This window comes from Microtus oregoni, unplaced genomic scaffold, assembly GCF_018167655.1.
Source record: "Microtus oregoni isolate MIOR12 unplaced genomic scaffold, Mior012 000000F_ref0000247, whole genome shotgun sequence".
Taxonomy (NCBI): Eukaryota; Metazoa; Chordata; class Mammalia; order Rodentia; family Cricetidae; genus Microtus; species Microtus oregoni.
The window spans coordinates 14922223-14939674 of record NW_024543059.1 but is presented as its reverse complement, the minus strand read 5'-3'; the positions used below and the strand labels follow the sequence as shown (position 1 = coordinate 14939674).

Below are 17452 nucleotides of genomic sequence, written 5' to 3'. Positions count from 1 at the left end.
TGTCAGAAGTCCTGGAACTGGAGTCACATGTTAGCTGCCGTGTCGGTGTTAGGAAGTGACCCCGGGTTCTCTGGAAGAGCAGCCAGTCCTCTGATCCACTGATCTATCTCTCTAGTTCCTTGATTGTTTTCTTTTGTTTGTTTTTTGAGACGCGCTCTCTCTACATAGCCCTAGGTGTCCTGGGATTCACTAGTAGACCCAGATGACCTCCAGCTCACGGAGCGGCACCTGCCTCTGCCTTAGGAGAACTGGGGTGGAAGGCGTGCACGACCACACCTGGTTCTTCTGTGCATTCTTATAGAATATCACTTATTCTTTGGTTTTGTTTGAGACAGATCTCACTGTATTGCCCTGTCTGACCAGCAGCTCACTTGCCTCTGTCTCCTAGGAGCCACTACACCCAGTTTAGAACACCTCTTGAAAGGCCTATATGAGAATATTCTCCAGTAGATGGAATGCATTGGTAAATATATGCTCAATATAATATACTGTAAGTAATTATATTACCAGACAGAAGAGTAGGGCATTGCACTATTATTATTATATATATTTTTTTGTTTGATTTTTTTTTTGTTTTTGTTTTTTTGTTTTTTAAGACAGAGTTTCTCTGTGAAATAATCCTGGCTGTCCTGGAACTCACTCAGGCTGGCCTTAAGCTCACTGACTTTAAAATTCTTTTAAGAGTTGGGTCTTGCTTTGTGTTCAGACTTGTCCTGATCTCCTGGACTCAAGGTATTACCACCACCACTCTTCCCTTATATTTTAGGAATTGAATCTAGGAATGTGCGTAGTAGATAAACACTATCACTGACATATATTCTCAGCTTTTTATTTACTGTTTATTTGTGACAGGATCTCACCACATTCTCTACATACACCTTAAGCTTGCAGTCTTCCTAGCCTAGCCTTATAGACCATTCTTCTGCCTCAGCCTCCTTAGCAGCTTAGACCGCAGGTACATGCAACATCCTGAGACTAAAATTGTAAACACCAGTTCTATTAAAATTGCTATACAATGAGAAAGTGCTGAAAAGTAATTGATTTAAAAAAAGAAAACAGCAAAACTCAAGTTTAATCTCCTGTGTTGCTGTTTCTCAAGAGAATACTAAGTGGATGGTAAACGGCAAAACCAGAGAGCACCAGAGAGATGCTTCTATAGCTAAACACCTCTGTGGTGGAGATGGTTTGTCTGTATAGCAGCAGTGTGTGTGCCAGCTCTGGGTGTATGCCACGCCTGTGATCTTGGATGAGGACGTGAGGCTGGAAGATAAAGAGTTCAAAAATGTAGGCTGTATAGCAAGACCCTGTCTCAAAACAAGCCCACAGTGTTTGTGCTGCTGCAAATTACTGAAGTGAAACAAGAGTTTCGTAATTTAACTAGAAATAGGTCTTGAATTCCTAAGCAGATCTCTGGCTTTAGTCCAGCTTTGGACTTCTTCCAGTTGATTCCCTTATTCGTGAAGAAATCAGCCAACATTAACCTGCAGGAGACTCCCATACAAAATGTTCTGATTGTTTCTGACTTGCCCAAAAAAAAGCCTTCATAAGAGCTCATGCATGTTCTGTCTCGTTAATTATTAAAATAATCTGTGTTTACCAACTCTTTTTCTTTAGATAATAGTGAAAAGAAGAATCACGTAGACGAAGTTCATTTACAGTCAACTGAGAAACCTCTATACTTTCAACTTGATGATGATGACTATGATATAGATTTTGTTCCACCTTCTCCCGAAGAAGAAATTATTTCTACAGCTTCTTCCTCTTTGAAATGTTCCAGGTAAAATAGTTAATAATAAATATTATTGTTTGTTTTTAAGATGCCTTAAGTATATAGCTTAGGTATATAATATCATTTCTATGTAAGTATTCTTTGTGCTTCTGTGATTTATTTTGTATTCAAATGAAAGTGTCCAGAACATTGCTATTATTTATTTGGTTGTTTAGAAACCATTCTTTGCTGGGCTTGGTGAGTCATGTCTTTAGTCCCAGCACTGGGAGGCAGTGCAGAAAAATCTCTGTATTTGAGACTAGCCTGGTCTACACAGTGAAACTCTTCAAAGACAAAAACAAGAACAAAACTCTTACTGTGTTACTCAGGCTGGCCTTGAGTTCAGGATCCTCCTGCCTTAGTCTCCCAAGTACCAAGATTACAGGTGGGAGCTATCATAATTGGAGGGAAACAGGGGGGGCTACTATTTTATTTTACTGGTCATATTTTAAAGACCTGCATTGGTGTTTTGCCTGCATGGATATCTGTGTAAGGATGCCAGATCTCTTGGAACTGGAGTTACAGACAATTATGAGCTGCCATATGCGTATGGGAATTGAACCCTGGTTCACTGGAAGAGCAGCCAGTGCTCTTAACTGCTGAGCCATTTCTCCAGCCCCGTTTAAGTCACTGTTTTGACAGAAACAGATCCCTGTAGTCTATCATCTTGATTAGGAAGAGAAGGAAATGTTTTATATGTAATTTCTGGTTTGTGCTTTAAAATTTTTATTATTAGACTTACTCATTTATGATGTGTGTTTTGCCTGCGTTTAAATATATGCACTACCATGTATGCTTTGTGCCCAAGGAGATCAGAATGGGGTATCAGATCTTCTGGAACTGGAGTTATGGGTGGTTGTAAACCATCATGTGAGTGCTAGGAGCTCAACCTGGAATCTCCTCAAGAGCAACAAATGCCCTTAAGCTCTGAGCTTTGTCTCCAGCGCCTGGCTTGTGCTATAACAGCTGTATTGTGATGTCTGAGGAAGTGGTGAAGGTTGAAGTATGATTACTGTTCGCTACAAAACTGAAGAGCCGTACCCGCTCACCTGTCTCCTCCTTTCCTTACAGACAAAGAACCAGACCAGCATAGAAAGTTAACCACTGGAGTGAAAGGTCACGTGTGCCAAGACTCTAAGTTGGTGTTCTCTAACAGCTGAGGCCAGGGAGGAGCAGGAACTCACCAGGGTCAAACAGTTCATAGCATGTGGGCTAAGATCCAGTGTGGCGCTCTCTTCTTACCCTTCTGTTTCCATGTTGAATGCTTAGCTTTATTCTTTATTAAATATATGTATTGCACAAATGACATTGTAGCCACCTTAACTAGAATTTTAATTAAGTGGGAAGAAATATTTTTAGTTCTAAAACCCTAGCAAACTATTTCTTGTTTTTGCTTGGTTCATGTTGTGACTGATAACAGGTATAATTTCAGACTTTGATTCTTTTCTCTTAGCATTATTCTCCATATTGTTGCTTTTAAAATGTGTCCTTTCCTAACTTACTGAGTTCTTCTGCCATGGGTACCTTTGCATAGCATGTCACTTTGCTTATGCTGTGACAGACACTGTGTGAAGAAGGATTTGCTTTGGCTTGCAGTTTCAGAGGGTGCGATCCAGCATGGTAGGGCAGGCATGTGGAGCAGGAGCGTATGATGTTCACTCTCCTAGGGTGGTGGATCAGGATGTAAAAATGAAACTGGAAGTAAGGCTAGCCAAATTCTCAAGATCCACCTCTGGTGACCTCTATCTGCCAGCTAGGCCCTACATCCCAGGAATTTCTACAACCTCTCAAAACAGTGTTGCCAGGTGTTCAAACATGAATCTTTCATACCCAAAGCATAATATTTAGATTTTTAGCAATTGGAAATGATTATTTACAAGGTTGATTATTTTTCCATTATCGCCTAATGTGAATAACTGTATATATTTATTGTGTCTTAATTAGGAATTTTATTGCTGTGAAGAGACACCATGATCAAGGCGATGCTTATAAAGGAAAACATTGAATTGGGGCTGGCTTTCAGTTCAGAGGTTTAGTCCATTATCATTATGGTGGGGAACATGGCAGCATGCAGGCAGACATGGTGCTGGAGAGGTAGCTGAGAGTTCTACATCTAGGTCGAAAGACAGAAAGACTGGGCCCGGTTTGAGCTTCTGAAACCTCAAAGCCTACCCCTAATGATACACTTCCTCTAACAAAGCACACTTGCTAATAGTGCCACCCCCTGATATGAGAAGAACTATTCCAAGGTAAAGCTGCTTGGAATCTCAGAAAACAGTGTCATTAATAACTGCTTTCCAGGGAGAGCAGTGAAGACATGCTTGAGACTCTAAGAACATGTATAGTTTGGGTACAGAGAGCTTGGGATCTAAGAACATGTATAGTTTGGGTACAGAGAGCTTAGGACTCTAAGAACATGTATAGTTTGGGTACAGAGAGCTTGGGATCTAAGAACATGTATAGTTTGGGTACAGAGAGCTTGGGATCTAAGAACATGTATAGTTTGGGTACAGAGAGCTTGGGATCTAAGAACATGTATAGTTTGGGTACAGAGAGCTTGGGATCTAAGAACATGTATAGATTGGGTACAGAGAGCTTGAGACTCTAAGAACATGTATAGTTTGGGTACAGAGAGCTTGGGACAGCAAGTTTTCCAAATTGAGAGAACAGAATCCATGACCCTAGACAACATAGAGCTCATGAGGCATGTCAGTGGTACAGTTTGATTGGAGTCTAGTGTAACTGAAAGGATATACTTGGAGACAGGAGTTGAAAGGGTCTCTTGGGACCAGAAGATAGAAGATGTGAGGCTTAGCTAAAGAGAGATACAAATGTGTTTCCCAGCTAGATATGCAAGACTCTAATCTCAGCAGTTGGAAGCCTTGGGCATAGAGCAAGTTCCTGGTCATCCTGTGCTTCTTGACCCTGTCTCAAAACAAACAAAAGAAAGCCTTTCCTTTGTCTGTTAAATATTTATTGAAAAAGATTGGGAGACAAGGTTTGCATTCATTCTGCCTATAGCATGATTGATTTAGCACTTTTTTTTTTCTTGTAGTATGCTAAAGGATCTTGATGACTTGGATAAAGAGAAAGGCATTCTTAGTACCTCAAAAGACCCTTTGTTGAAATCAGAGAAAACAAATACCCAGGAGCCTGATCCAGGAGCCAGTACAGACTGTGACGGTATAAAAACCATATGTTTCAGTTACTTCTATAAATATAATAATTATATTTGCATACGATAGCTGCATAGTATAAAACGGTATATGTACTATATCCTTTGATCTGATACCATAAATCATCTTACTTCATTTGTTAGCTAGTGTTTTCTTGAACATCTCCTAAACTCAGCATCTCACAAGGTTCATTCTCTTTTGAAAATGCTGCTTGTTGACTTGTTTCTCAGGTAGAGCCAAAATTCGCCTCCCTGTAAGTTTAATCTTTGTTAGATGAATTAAAAACCCGTAGAAATTTTGTGAGTTTTGTTGGTTTTGTTTGTTTTGTTTTGAGACAGGGTTTTGTTATGTAGCCCAGGCAGGCCTTGAACTCATTGCAGTTCTCCTACTTTGGCTTCTTTAGTCCTGAAATTACAGGAAGTTCCTATAAGTTTTAAACACACACACACATACACACACACACACACACGCACACACACACACACCCCTCTAAACCTGTTGAGTCCTCGTCACAGACACATTGATTTCTGTAGATCATTCAGCTCCTCCCTTGTACATATTCTGATCTGGGTCTTGTATTCATTGTAAGTTAATTATTTTTTTGCCTGCTAACTCATTCCTTTCTTCTCTTCCTTTATTGCTGGGGATTGGACCCAGGACATTTGTCTGTATCTCCAGCCCTGTTTCGGTTCTTTCTGCTTCTCTTGTTTTTTCTTTCTGCCCAAGTATCTAGTGTAAATAAGCCAATAGCTCTGGAAGACTTTGAAAAAGAGCAGTCCTTTGGAACACCTTTGATTTCAGCTTCTAGACACACATGCCAGAAATGTGTGTTTTCATTTGGGGAATTTATCTGGTAGTGGTTTTTTTTGTTTGTTTGTTTGTTTTTTGTTTTTTCTGTCTCTACTCTATCTAGAACCTATGCTATTTGGATGTTAGACACACACCCCTCTTTAATTTTCTCATCTATTTCTTATTTTTCTATGAAAAATAAGGTTATTTTAGACTAAGTCTTACTATGTAGATGGGGCTGGCTTCACACTCAGAGCTGCCTGTCTCTACCTTCTGAGTGCCAGGATAAACGGTCAGCACCACCACACCTGGCCAACTCTCTCCGTTTTATCAATAACTTTCTTTAATTGATTTTTTTTTTTATCTATTCAGCTCCTGGAAACCCAGGAGCTCTTTTCTACTCTCTGATCATGTCATGAGAATCTCCTTAGACACATCTATACTCTTCCTGTGTAGTGCATGCGCTTTCGTGTAGATAGTCTTCTCTGTTGGTTTTGTTTTCTCCAAGTTTATTGTATTTCATTTCAGTCTTTGCTTTTCTTGCTGGAAATGTTCCTAAAATATCTTTCTCTCACTCTAAGTCCTACAATACAAACTGTTTAATCTCCATCCCATCACCTTATGGTAGTTGCTCTTACCTTTTACCACAGGCACAAGGAAACTAACATACAGAAGAATTAATAATTAAATGGTTGCAGAATTAAGGCGGCAGCAGAGCTAGACTTTGAACCAGCAGCGTGGAGGCTCTTGAATTCACCCTGACAACTATGGTGCTAGTCAGCTTCTCCATCTCTAAGTTTCCCTGTTATAACGGCTGCACTTACAAGAATGTGGACAGAGTCCTTCAGTGTCACAAGAGACGTCCCTCTTAGCTGACATCAGTTAATTTGTCACCTAATTATGAACCTTTCTTCAAGATACTTCTCTTCCTTCTCCATGGAATTACAAAAGGCTAGGTTATAGGACTCCAGAAAAGTCAGTCTGAGGCAGGAAGAATGAAGGATTGAGCAAGCTGCAGACGGATCTCCTGCTCCTGACAGTGACAGCATTTCAACTAAACCTCTTTGGACCTTACTGAATTTTGGGTTTTTGTTGAATTAGGGTCTAATGCTATAGCCTAAGCAGCTTCTAACTCATAATCCTACTTCTGCTTCCTGAGACTTGGGATTATAGGCATGCAGCACCACCCTGCTCTCAGGTTTTCTTGTAGAAAATGAAGAGAATAATACCTGCCTTGCTGAATAGTTATTAGATTTCAAGTTGTACTGTAGGCCATCAGGAAATGTGAGCTATTCTTGTCTGCTAGTCTAGTAATCCTTCCAAAGAAGGAGCATTAAGATGGCTGTTTTGTTTTTAGGAACGTTCCGTAACTCCATAATTGTTTCCTCTTGGAGAGCTACAAAGCAGCGTTTTGATAGTGTGTTCTAGAGTTTTGCCTTGAGTCAACACCAAGGTCACTAGTTTGTAGCTTTTGGCAATCACTTTTTTCTTCTTTTTCTTTTTTTTTAAATCAGAACAATGTCTTCACTTTTCTTGAAAGCCTTGACCAGGTTTTTCCTTGGAGGCCGAGATGGGATGTGGTCTGTCTAGTAAGGTGCCACTGTGTAGGTATGGTATTTCTGAGCCTGCTTCAGCTTCAATTTTTTAGACCATTGTGAAATCCCTTCTTTTAAGACTGAGACTCCTTATATAGAGAACCAAAATGGCATAGGAATTCAGCAGCTCTCCAATCAATACCTCCCACCAGCGGGTATCTTTCCTGAGTCTTTCTTATGAAGATGCTTGTCCCTACGCTGTTTTGTTTTGTTTGTATTTGAGTTTTTTTGTTTTGTTTTGTTTTGGTTTTGGTTTTCAAGACAGGGTTTCTCTGTGTAACAGTCCTAGCTGTCCTGGAACTCGTTCAGTAGATCAAAGTGTCCTCTAACTCACAGAGATCCGCCTGCCTCTGCCTCCTGAATGCTGGGAATAAAGGCGTGCGCCACCACCTCCCGGCTCCCTCACTGTTTTTGTATGGCCCTGTCTTTCCTTCTTTGTCTTCTTTCTACCCCTTAAACCCATCAGCTGACTGTTTTCTTCTTAGCATTTTTTTTTGTCTGTTCTGATCCCCCTGCCTCCAGAGAGTGCTGTCTCACCAGACCCCGTGTACACTGGCATCTCCTCCTTCATACCATGTGGAGTTGAGTGGGCGTTTTGGTTTTTTTTAATTTATTTATTTATTAAAGATTTCTGTCTCTTCCCCGCCACCGCCTCCCATTTCCTTCCCGTTTTTTTTTTTTTTTTTACTTATATTGCCTCCCCAAATCATTCGCTTTCTTTCCTTCATCGGAAACATCAGCTCCTTTGAAATCCTATCTCTTGTTGTGTGGCTTGATAAAGAAGTCAGGGTGGTTTGTGAGGCAGCACACGGGCAGAGTGCTTGCTGGGCATTTGGGGTTCTGGGTTTCACCCTCATTCTTTATTTCTAATTGCTTCCTAGACAAACAGATGAGTGTACAAGAGCGACTTATTTGTGTGATGGAGCACATCTGTAAACTAGTTGATGCAGTTCCTACTGATGAACTGAAAGCTTTGAGTTGTGGGGATGAGCTGCTTCAACAACTGAACCTAAGGTATCTTGATTGTCCTCCTTGTGGGAGATAACTGATCACAGTTTCACTACTCCAAGTCAAGAAATGGCAAAATGTCCAGGCTTTCTGGCCTAGACAGAAGGATGGTAGTCACATCACTAAATTTTAAATTTATTTAATTTTCAAACCATTTGTTTAATAATTGTCTTCAAATTTTTTAGACTAGAAAAAAATGACATTTTTTCCTATAGTTTCTGTTAGGGTTAAAAATGAAAGTAAACTTTGCGGCTACTATTAACAAACTAGTCACGTTTAATATGTTCTCTTTCTTCAGAAGGAAGCTCTTGGCTGAAGCTGATTTTAACGGAAAGGGTGTCAGTATTCTGGGTTCACTGTGGAGATGCAGGCCTGAATCACCTGGTAACACTGCACAGGGCGATCCCTGCCCTGTGGGGCGTCCTACTAAGGAGTGCAGTTCTTCATCCTTTCCTTCACATTCCCTTTCCACCAAGGAATGTTTACCAACCACCACTCCAGGAAAGACAGGGTTCTTAGCCACCACGAAGGACCTCCTTGAAAGGCCGTTATTGAATTCCCATTTACAGAAGTCCTTTGTAAGTAGCAACTGGGCTGAAACACTAAGGACAGAAGAAAGAAATGAAAGCTCTTATTTCCCGGGAAATGTTCTCACCAGCACCACTGTGAAAGATCAGAACAAACACGCTGCCTTGGGAAATAACTTAGAGAGAGACGTCGAGGCTTCCTTTGATATTGATAACTTTAACATTGATGACTTTGATGATGATGATGATGATGACTGGGAAAACATAATGCACAGTATTTCCGCCAGCAAGCCCTCCACAGCTGCCTACCCACCTATCAAGGAAGGTAGGCCAGTTAAATCTCTGTCAGAGAGGATTTCCTCAGCCAAGACACAGTCTCTTCTAGTGGCATCAACTGCTCAGAAGAGTTACACTGGTAAGTCTAGAGTAAATTGGATGCTTAAATATTATGGGACAACAAAACCATCCAAAATAGGAATTGTATGGTAACAGGCCCAGCAGCAAACCATTGCCCGAAAGCAACGTTGTTTCTGCAAATTTCTACTGATGATGTGAGTTACAAATCACAGTTTGAAGAGCAAGTTGCTCCTTTGTGTCTGTAGCAGCTGTAGGTTTATAAATGTGTAATTAAAACTATTGTAGTAGAGCTCTGAAGTCATCACCGCGCGCTTTGCCTTCAGACTAGCATCTTCTAGTCCCTAAAACAAGGCGCACAAGTGCCAGATTCTTAGTGATGGGGGAAGGCCAAGTAGAAAAGTGAATTCATATGCTCGAAATATGCATAGTTTTAGAATTCTGGATGATGAGAAGTAATTCATTTATAAAGTAGAAAACTGTGTCATGTCTCACAGCATTAAAATGTGAGGCATCATAAGAAGGATATGAAATCTGAAATTCAGCAAATATAAATTAATCATGGTGGGTCTCACCTGTAATACCAACACTTGGGAGGCTAAGGTAGGAGGAAGACAGTGAGTTTGAGGCTGGCCTGGACTATAAAGTGAGACCTTGTCTCAGAACAGATGTCTCTTAAAAGCTCAGAAAAGGCTTACGATGTGTCATGTCCTGAGTTGGGCTCTGGGAAGATTTCAGAGACACTGTATTGGAGCTACAGTTTAATGAGGAATGAACTAAGCTACTGCAGAAGCTCGGGAAAGCCTAAATAAATGTGGAGCCTTATGTCAGCCCTGTAAAGTTATCTCAGAGTGCTTTTACTGAAACAAGAATGCGTGTGCAAAGTTTTAGGAAGTACAACCCTCCCTATTTTTACCATTGATGACTTAATAGCTCCAAGTTTGTTCTTACAGTGATGCAGCTGACCTTTAAAATAGCCACTAATGGATTTATTTTGGTATGCTAGAATGTGTCACACTTGATGTTTGCAATTATCTCTGAGACAGTTGAGTGTTGGAGAGGAGCTGCTAGAGCTGATGTGTGAGAACCTCTTGTTCTCTTGAACCAGAACTGCCCCTGTAAGAATGCAGCGCAGAAAGAGATGCGAGAGAGAGTGAAGAAAGTATCTGAGAAGTTCAGGTGACACTGAGGTCTCAAACCCAGGCGGCTGTGACACCATCCACAGAAGTAGGGAGGTCAGAAGGCAGAGTTGGATATAGAACACAGCTGAGCAGGGCTATTTCAGACTGTTGAACTTGAAACTGGAAGTCATTCCAGTAGATGTGTGTAGAGATGGGCTGTCAGTTTAGAGCATTGGCTGTTCTTCTGAGAACTTGGGTTAGGTTCCCAGCACTCCCATGGCAGCTCACAACTGCCTGTAACTCCAGCTCTAGGGGAGCCAACACCCTCTTTTGGCCTCCTCAGGCGCCAGGCATACATGTGGTGCACAGACATACATGCAGACAAAACTCTCATACCCGTAGAATAAAAATTATATAAATTTTTAAAATGTTTTAAAAAGAAAGCAGTATTGTACAGGCAGTAGGATGTGTGTAGGTTGGGAGCTTAGGAGGACATCAGGAAACAGCTAATCTTTCTCTGCACACAGATTATGTTGACTAGAAAAACTCTAAATCAGAATGTGCCAAGAGCCTAGTCCTAGGTATTTGAAAGACTCCCAAAGTTAAGGAGAAGTGGAGCCAAGGAAGGGAATTGAAAGCCAGTAGAGTAACTGGGGTGTGGTCACTGTGTCCCGATGATGGTGCACTGCAGCCTAGCGTGTGCAAATCATAGGCTTGCTTGCTAGCACAGAAGAAAAAATAAAACAAATAGAAAAGATATGATTATCTTGAAACCAGGGGAGGAGAGGAAGGATAAAGAAATTGTGTTGATGGGAACTACAGAAGAATCAAGGAGAGACTAGATGTGGGCCCCGAGGAATGTCTGGGACTAATTGGGAAGGAAGCCATGTAAACAGTTAAAGTGTGCTGTGGGAAAGTGTGCCGTTGATCCTGCAGGGTAAAGGTGAATGTTAAACTATGTAACTATATTAATGCACTGTTTTTAAACATTGATTGTTTTGTAGATAAGATGGAACAAAATTTATCATCAAAAAATCTGAAACATGAACATTTCCAAAGTCTTAATTTTCCTCATACAAAAGAAATGATGAAGATTTTTCATAAGAAATTTGGCTTACATAATTTTAGAACTAATCAGCTAGAGGCGATCAATGCTGCACTGCTTGGTGAAGATTGTTTTATCCTAATGCCCACTGGTATGTATTTTTAGATATGAATTGGCAGGAGTCCATCGGCAGATGTTAAATGAAAACTCTTTAATGAAATAAAAAGAACACCTCCCATTATTCTTATTGTTTAGAAACTCTTTAAAACCTGCAAACCTCAGTAAAAAAGCCTGTCCCCTCAGCCTCTGTTCAGGTTGACACAAGGTTTCTACTCCTTAAGGAAGTGAACACACAGCTCATTGGGTTGACCTGATGGAGAGCTTTTCTTTGAACAATTTTCTTTATTCTAATCTAAACAAACCTAGAAGGGAGCAGAAGATGGGTATGAGAGCATGGCCATTTCTGGCTAGTGTTAGTGCTGCCTGTGGTTCTGACCATCCATTCTGGACTGAAGGCCCAGGCTTCCAGTGTCGCTCCACCCCCTGCCAGGGAGGGGTGTACCTGTGGACAGACGAGCCACTTGACTCTTTGTGGGTATGGTCAGGACAGTATGCGGTATAGTGCCCACTTCACAGGTAAGGCTCAAGTGAAAAGGATGCAGCGTGATTCTTTCTCAGCCTAAGTTTGGAAGAGACCAGGACTGTGCATTGTTGTAAACGCCTGTAAGAGCGGCTCAGTGTTTTGAAATCAAACACATAAGATGTTAGCTATGTGGTTAGGCTAGGAAGCAGGTTCGGTGTCTCCATGTAGACCTCTTGTGTGTTGCTTGCCTTGTTCCGGCTCTAGCAAGTCCCAGTGTTGCTGCTGCTATCACATGCTATTGACTTGACACCTGAATTCTTTCAAACCGCTTTAAATCTTTTTTCTTTAATTATCACGTAGCTGTAGATGTGATGTGGTTGGGAGAGCTATGTACAAGCCAAGGCATACATGTGAAGGTCAGAGGACAACCTCTCGCCTTGACATGTCCATGTGTGTGCCACGATGAAATTTGCTCACTGTGGAAAAGAAGGAATGTAGGATATAGGTTTAGAACACATTGAAGTCCTCAAAACTACCTCACCATTAGTAGAGGGTGAGATTGCAAACTAACTAGAATATAATCGTGCAGTTATTTTAAAATATGTTCTTGGGGGCTGGAGGCATAAGTCCATGGTAGAGTACTTGCCTGCCCTGCACAGAGCCCTGGGTTTGAGCCCCAGTGGGGCCAGGCAGAGAGAGAAATAAATATGCACTTAACATCTTGCTATTTTGTATTGGAGTAAATAGCAAAATTGTGTTAGATTTTCAAGTTCTCTTTTTCATTATCTTCTGTTAATATGCACACATGCAGTTTTGCCCTTTTATTTCAAAGGAAGATTGGGACTGTTACCTTAGAAATCAGAGTACCGGTAGTTAGAGCTGTATTAGAAGACTCTGCCTATGGGTTTTAAAATCCTGAGGTCTGTGCTGGGTATGTAACTCAGTGGGAAAGCTCTTGCCCAAGTGTGCAAGACCCCCAGCAGGGGTTGGGGTAGGGAGGTACGGCTGAGGGGTGTCTTAAGCCAAAATCTTTGTTTTTACTATTGTATATTTTACTGTATTATATAAAAAGCAATTATGTTAATCCTAGACTTAAGATTTTTTAGAGATGGCTTTTATTTCGAGAAGCAAAAAAAAGTTTATTCTATTTGGATTTCTCTGGTAGACTTTGTTACCAGTTCCTTGGTTCCAGGTTCTTGCCTTTACTGTTGCATGTGCCTACACAAGGTGTCCTGAAGAATCCGTCTCGTGTGTTATGGCAGATTGCTGGCCCCATCCCTGGACGATACCATTTGATTTCCTGTTAATTATTATATTTGGTCTCCTTTCTCCTTCACACTCAAGATGGAAGCTGACAGTTTTTTTCATTATTTGTCTTTTAGGAGGTGGTAAGAGCTTGTGCTACCAGCTGCCTGCCTGTGTTTCTCCTGGAGTCACTATTGTCATTTCTCCCTTGAGATCACTAATAGTAGATCAAGTCCAAAAGCTGACTTCCTTTGATGTAAGTTATTACTTAAAGTTTTAATGGAAATGTGCCTCAGAAACACATTTCAGGGTGCCAAGAAATCTTACTAACTGCTATTTGAATTACGAGAATAATTCTCAAATTATTCTGGATATATAGCTCTATGGCAGAGTGTTTGCCTAGCATATTGCAAAAAAAAATAAAATAAAAAATAAGATTAAATAAATGAAACATATAGTTAAATTAAGCTCTAGAGTTAAGCACATGTGTTAAATCATTTTGATTCAAATAACCATCTGTACTTCAATCTGATTTTATTCTTCTACGAGAATGTATTTCAGTGAGAGCTCTTAACCTATATTTTGCTGATGTAATTTTTTTACTGATAGAAAGGGGTTTCTTTTTTGGCTAGTGTGAGATCATCATAGTTCTCTATCCCTGTGCACATGTGTGTGCTTGTGCACCTGTTTTATTTTCCTCATTTCTGAACTGAAGGAATTATGTCTGCATTTTGTTAAGTTCTTCACATTGCAAAAGGATTGGTTACACTGTTGATGTTGGTTTGATTTTCCTTCCAGAGAATGTCAGTGCAGTGATGGTAACACTGCCCAGCATCAGCACACACTGAAACCTTGGAGATGCATCAGAACCTTTAAAGTAGCCAGACTAACCATGGTGATGCACACCTTTAATCCCAGCGCTTGGGAGGCAGAGCCAGGACCCTCTGTGTCAGTTAGAAGCAAACCTGGCCTTCTAGCAAGTTTCGGGCTAGCCAGGGTTATATTGAGACCCTGTCACACGGAGACACACATACACCATCCTCTTGTTTACAGATAGAAGAGATAAGGCAATATAGAAAATGAAAGGAACAGTGGGGAGTTTTTGCAGTTTTTCCTGAAATAGAAGCATCTTGCCATACCACAGGTTAGCTTCAGATTTGCTGTGGTGCGAAGGCTAGCCTTGGACTCTTTATCCTCTTTTCTCAGCCTCCCAAGTGCAGGGATCCCTCATGTGTGCCACCACACCTAGGTGGGAAGGCTATTTTGAGTTGTGTTTAATATGAATTTTTAAAAATATGTGTACTAGCTAAGTATGGCACACAACTATAATCTGCTCTTCAGAAACTGATGATGCAGGAGAATCACAAGTTTGAGTCTCAAAGTAAGATTCTGACTTTCAAAAAACAAACCTTAAAAATTGGTGCGCTGATTTGTTATGGTAAGCTATTTGTTTCTTTTAGCAGGTGTGATATGTGACTTATATAAAATCTAAAAACGTAATCATGTCTGAATAATATATAAATAAAATGAAATTCAAATTATTGCTTTCAACTTAGATTCCTGCTACATATCTGACAGGGGATAAGACTGACTCAGAAGCTGCAAATATTTACCTCCAGTTATCAAAAAAAGACCCAATTATCAAGCTCTTGTATGTCACACCAGAGAAGGTTTGTATCAGCCTCACTGTTTTCACAGTAACGTTACAACACACTAAAATACATCTGTGTTAAAGACTTGGTCATAACTTTTTATATACATTTCAAGAATTTCACCCCAGACCACAAATGGTAAAATTTTCTCCATCTCCTTTATGATTCATTCTTTCTCCAGTTTGTTCTGAACATTTGAGAGTGTGTTCAGGCCTACCGTTTCGACCCTAATGACTTGAGTGTGCGTCTCCTGACCATCTAGCTTCCCTTAGTGATTTCCTCAGGAAATGTGCAGCGGCTCATACTGTTCCTTACCCTGTTAACCTTACGGTAAGGACCTTTCTAAAAGAGAATTTTCTTTTCTCTAAACGGTTTTATGGGTTTGACAGTTTAGAAGCCTGTGGGCCAGTTTGGAAGACTGTACCTCAACTTGAGTTTGTCTTGTTTCTTGCTGATTAGATTCAGGGCTGTGGCAGATGTGGTGGCCTGTTCCCACAAGAGCTATCAGAAGACGCTGGTATTGACTCATCCGATTACCAGTGATGTTCGTTAACCAGTCACTTGATTAAAATAGTACTGCGGCTGTTTCTCCTTCGTACTTTTTTGTTCCCCTTGTATCTTTGGAGTTAGTAGAAACCCAGTGGTAGGAGTTCCCGGGACTGTAGAGCTACCCTGTCAGACAGCAGAGTCCCCAACAAGTTTTAATTTCCATTAATGATTCGTTCCCAGTTATTACTTTAATGAATGCCAAGTTCTGATTTTACTAATATAGCCCATCCTGGCATAATGAGAGTTAAGTGTTTATCAGTGTGAACTTGTGGATTGTTTATTTAGTAAGTTTCAATCAGTTACCACTATGTATTTTGATGTTCCAATTGCCTAGATTTGACGGTGAGGAAATGTCATCAACTTGGCTTGTGTCCTTTACATATGTCCCTGTCAAGACATGCTTGGGATGTCATTGCTTACAGACAAAGCTAGAGTGCAAGCATGTAACTCTCTATATGTGTAATACATAGAGTTTCCCCAAATAGCACACACATACCAAACACACATCTCAAATACTGTTATCAAGCTGGCAGGGTGGCCCAGTGGGTAAGTGTGCTGGCCGTATAATCCAATGACTTGAGTTTGATCTTGGGGACCTACATGATGGAACCAAACACATTAAGTCTTCTGACCTACACACATGTACACGCACCCACTCCACACATGCACACACATAAAATAAATAAGTGTAAAAAAATTAAGTTCCATTACCAAAGTAAATAAATATATAGTTACCTTCAGATACGCTGAGGCAGACAAAAGTTTGAGCCACTAACCTGTAAGTAAAACTGTTGAATGTGAGTAAGCATACTAAAATGTCCCCTTTGCTATTTACTTCTGTTCTCTTCATAGATAAGGGCTAGTTTAATAGGGTGTGCTTGTATGGTGGTGACAGTGTCATTCAGATGCGCATTCAGAACTCTCCCATGTCTCTGATCCAGGTCTGTGCAAGTAACAGGCTGATTTCCACTCTGGAGAATCTGTATGAGCAGAAGCGTCGGGGGCGGGGCTGGAGACAGCGCCTGCTCCTGGGAAAGAGGCTCAGTGGTGACAGAGGGCGCACGGTGGTGCGGGAGGGCGGGGCTGGAGCGAGGGCGGGGCTGGGCGACGTCACCTTGTGTCTGTGGGCGGGGCCGGGGATGGTGGGGCCGGCCTCCTGGGAACAAGGCTCAGCGATGACATAGCGCAAACAGCGGTGCGGGAGGGCGGGGCTGGGCGACGTAACTTTGCGTCGGTGGGCGGGGCCGGGGACGGGCCTGGGTCCTGGGAACGAGGCTGAGCGATGACGTAGCGCGAACGGTGGTGCGGGAGGGCGGGGCTGGGGGGAGGGCGGGGCTGGGCGACGTCACCTTGCGTCGGTGGGCGGGGCCGGGCTCCCGGGAACGAGGCTCAGGGATGACATAGCGCGAACCACAGTGCGGGGTCGGCTGCGCCTGCATAAAGGAGCCCAGATGGTGGCGCGGATCGTTGATGGTTTTTTATTTTATTTTTATTTAATTTAACTTTTATTGATTGATTTATTGATTTTGGTTTTCCGAGACAGGGTTTCCCTGCCCGCCCCGGAAGGAAGGAAGGCCGGTTTGAACCGGTCCCAACCCTCAATAACGACGTCGGATCCTAGGACGAGGGGGGAAAAAATAAAATAAAATAAATAAATGCGATTTTTATAAAACGTCAGGGTTCTTGCTCGTGATTTCTTTCGCTGTGAATTGCCTTGGGGAGGAAAAAAATGAAAATAAAACCGGTGGGTAAAAACAAAAAAAATGTGAACGTAGAAATTAAATTTGTAATAAAATAAGGATAATTAATAATAAAAAAATCATTGAATTTGTAATGAAATCATTGACGATAAAAAGAAATCATTATGTGATAAAAATTAAATTTATAATGATCACCGTCGTAGATGAAAGTATGGGATAAAAATTAATAAGAATGCCAATGGAGTCCTTAGTTGAAGTAGAAATGACCAAAAATAAAGTGATATAAAATTGATTATCAATGAATTATTAATTATTATCATTAATTATTATTAAAAATAAG

At 41.1% G+C, this 17452-nt stretch overlaps 1 protein-coding gene across 2 annotated transcripts in view; it reads left to right on the top strand.

Moving 5' to 3' along the window:
- The window catches only part of LOC121449487 (Bloom syndrome protein homolog), a 41898-nt gene extending 25442 nt beyond the window's left edge, over positions 1–16456 (top strand). Inside the window, exons 4-12 of one of the 2 annotated variants that reach the window (XR_005974532.1) lie at positions 1615–1777; positions 4824–4951; positions 8210–8342; positions 8635–9278; positions 11343–11534; positions 13349–13467; positions 14768–14881; positions 15045–15193; positions 15323–16456. Coding sequence is in view for 1 of the 2 variants with exons in the window: in XM_041653958.1 (XP_041509892.1) it covers positions 1615–1777; positions 4824–4951; positions 8210–8342; positions 8635–9278; positions 11343–11534; positions 13349–13467; positions 14768–14881; positions 15045–15062 (1511 nt within the window). In the remaining variant the exon portion in view is untranslated. Of the gene's footprint in view, positions 1–1614; positions 1778–4823; positions 4952–8209; positions 8343–8634; positions 9279–11342; positions 11535–13348; positions 13468–14767; positions 14882–15044 lie in introns of both variants that reach the window. The other variant, XM_041653958.1, reaches the window with a different exon arrangement.
- Positions 16457–17452: the final 996 nt, after the last annotated feature.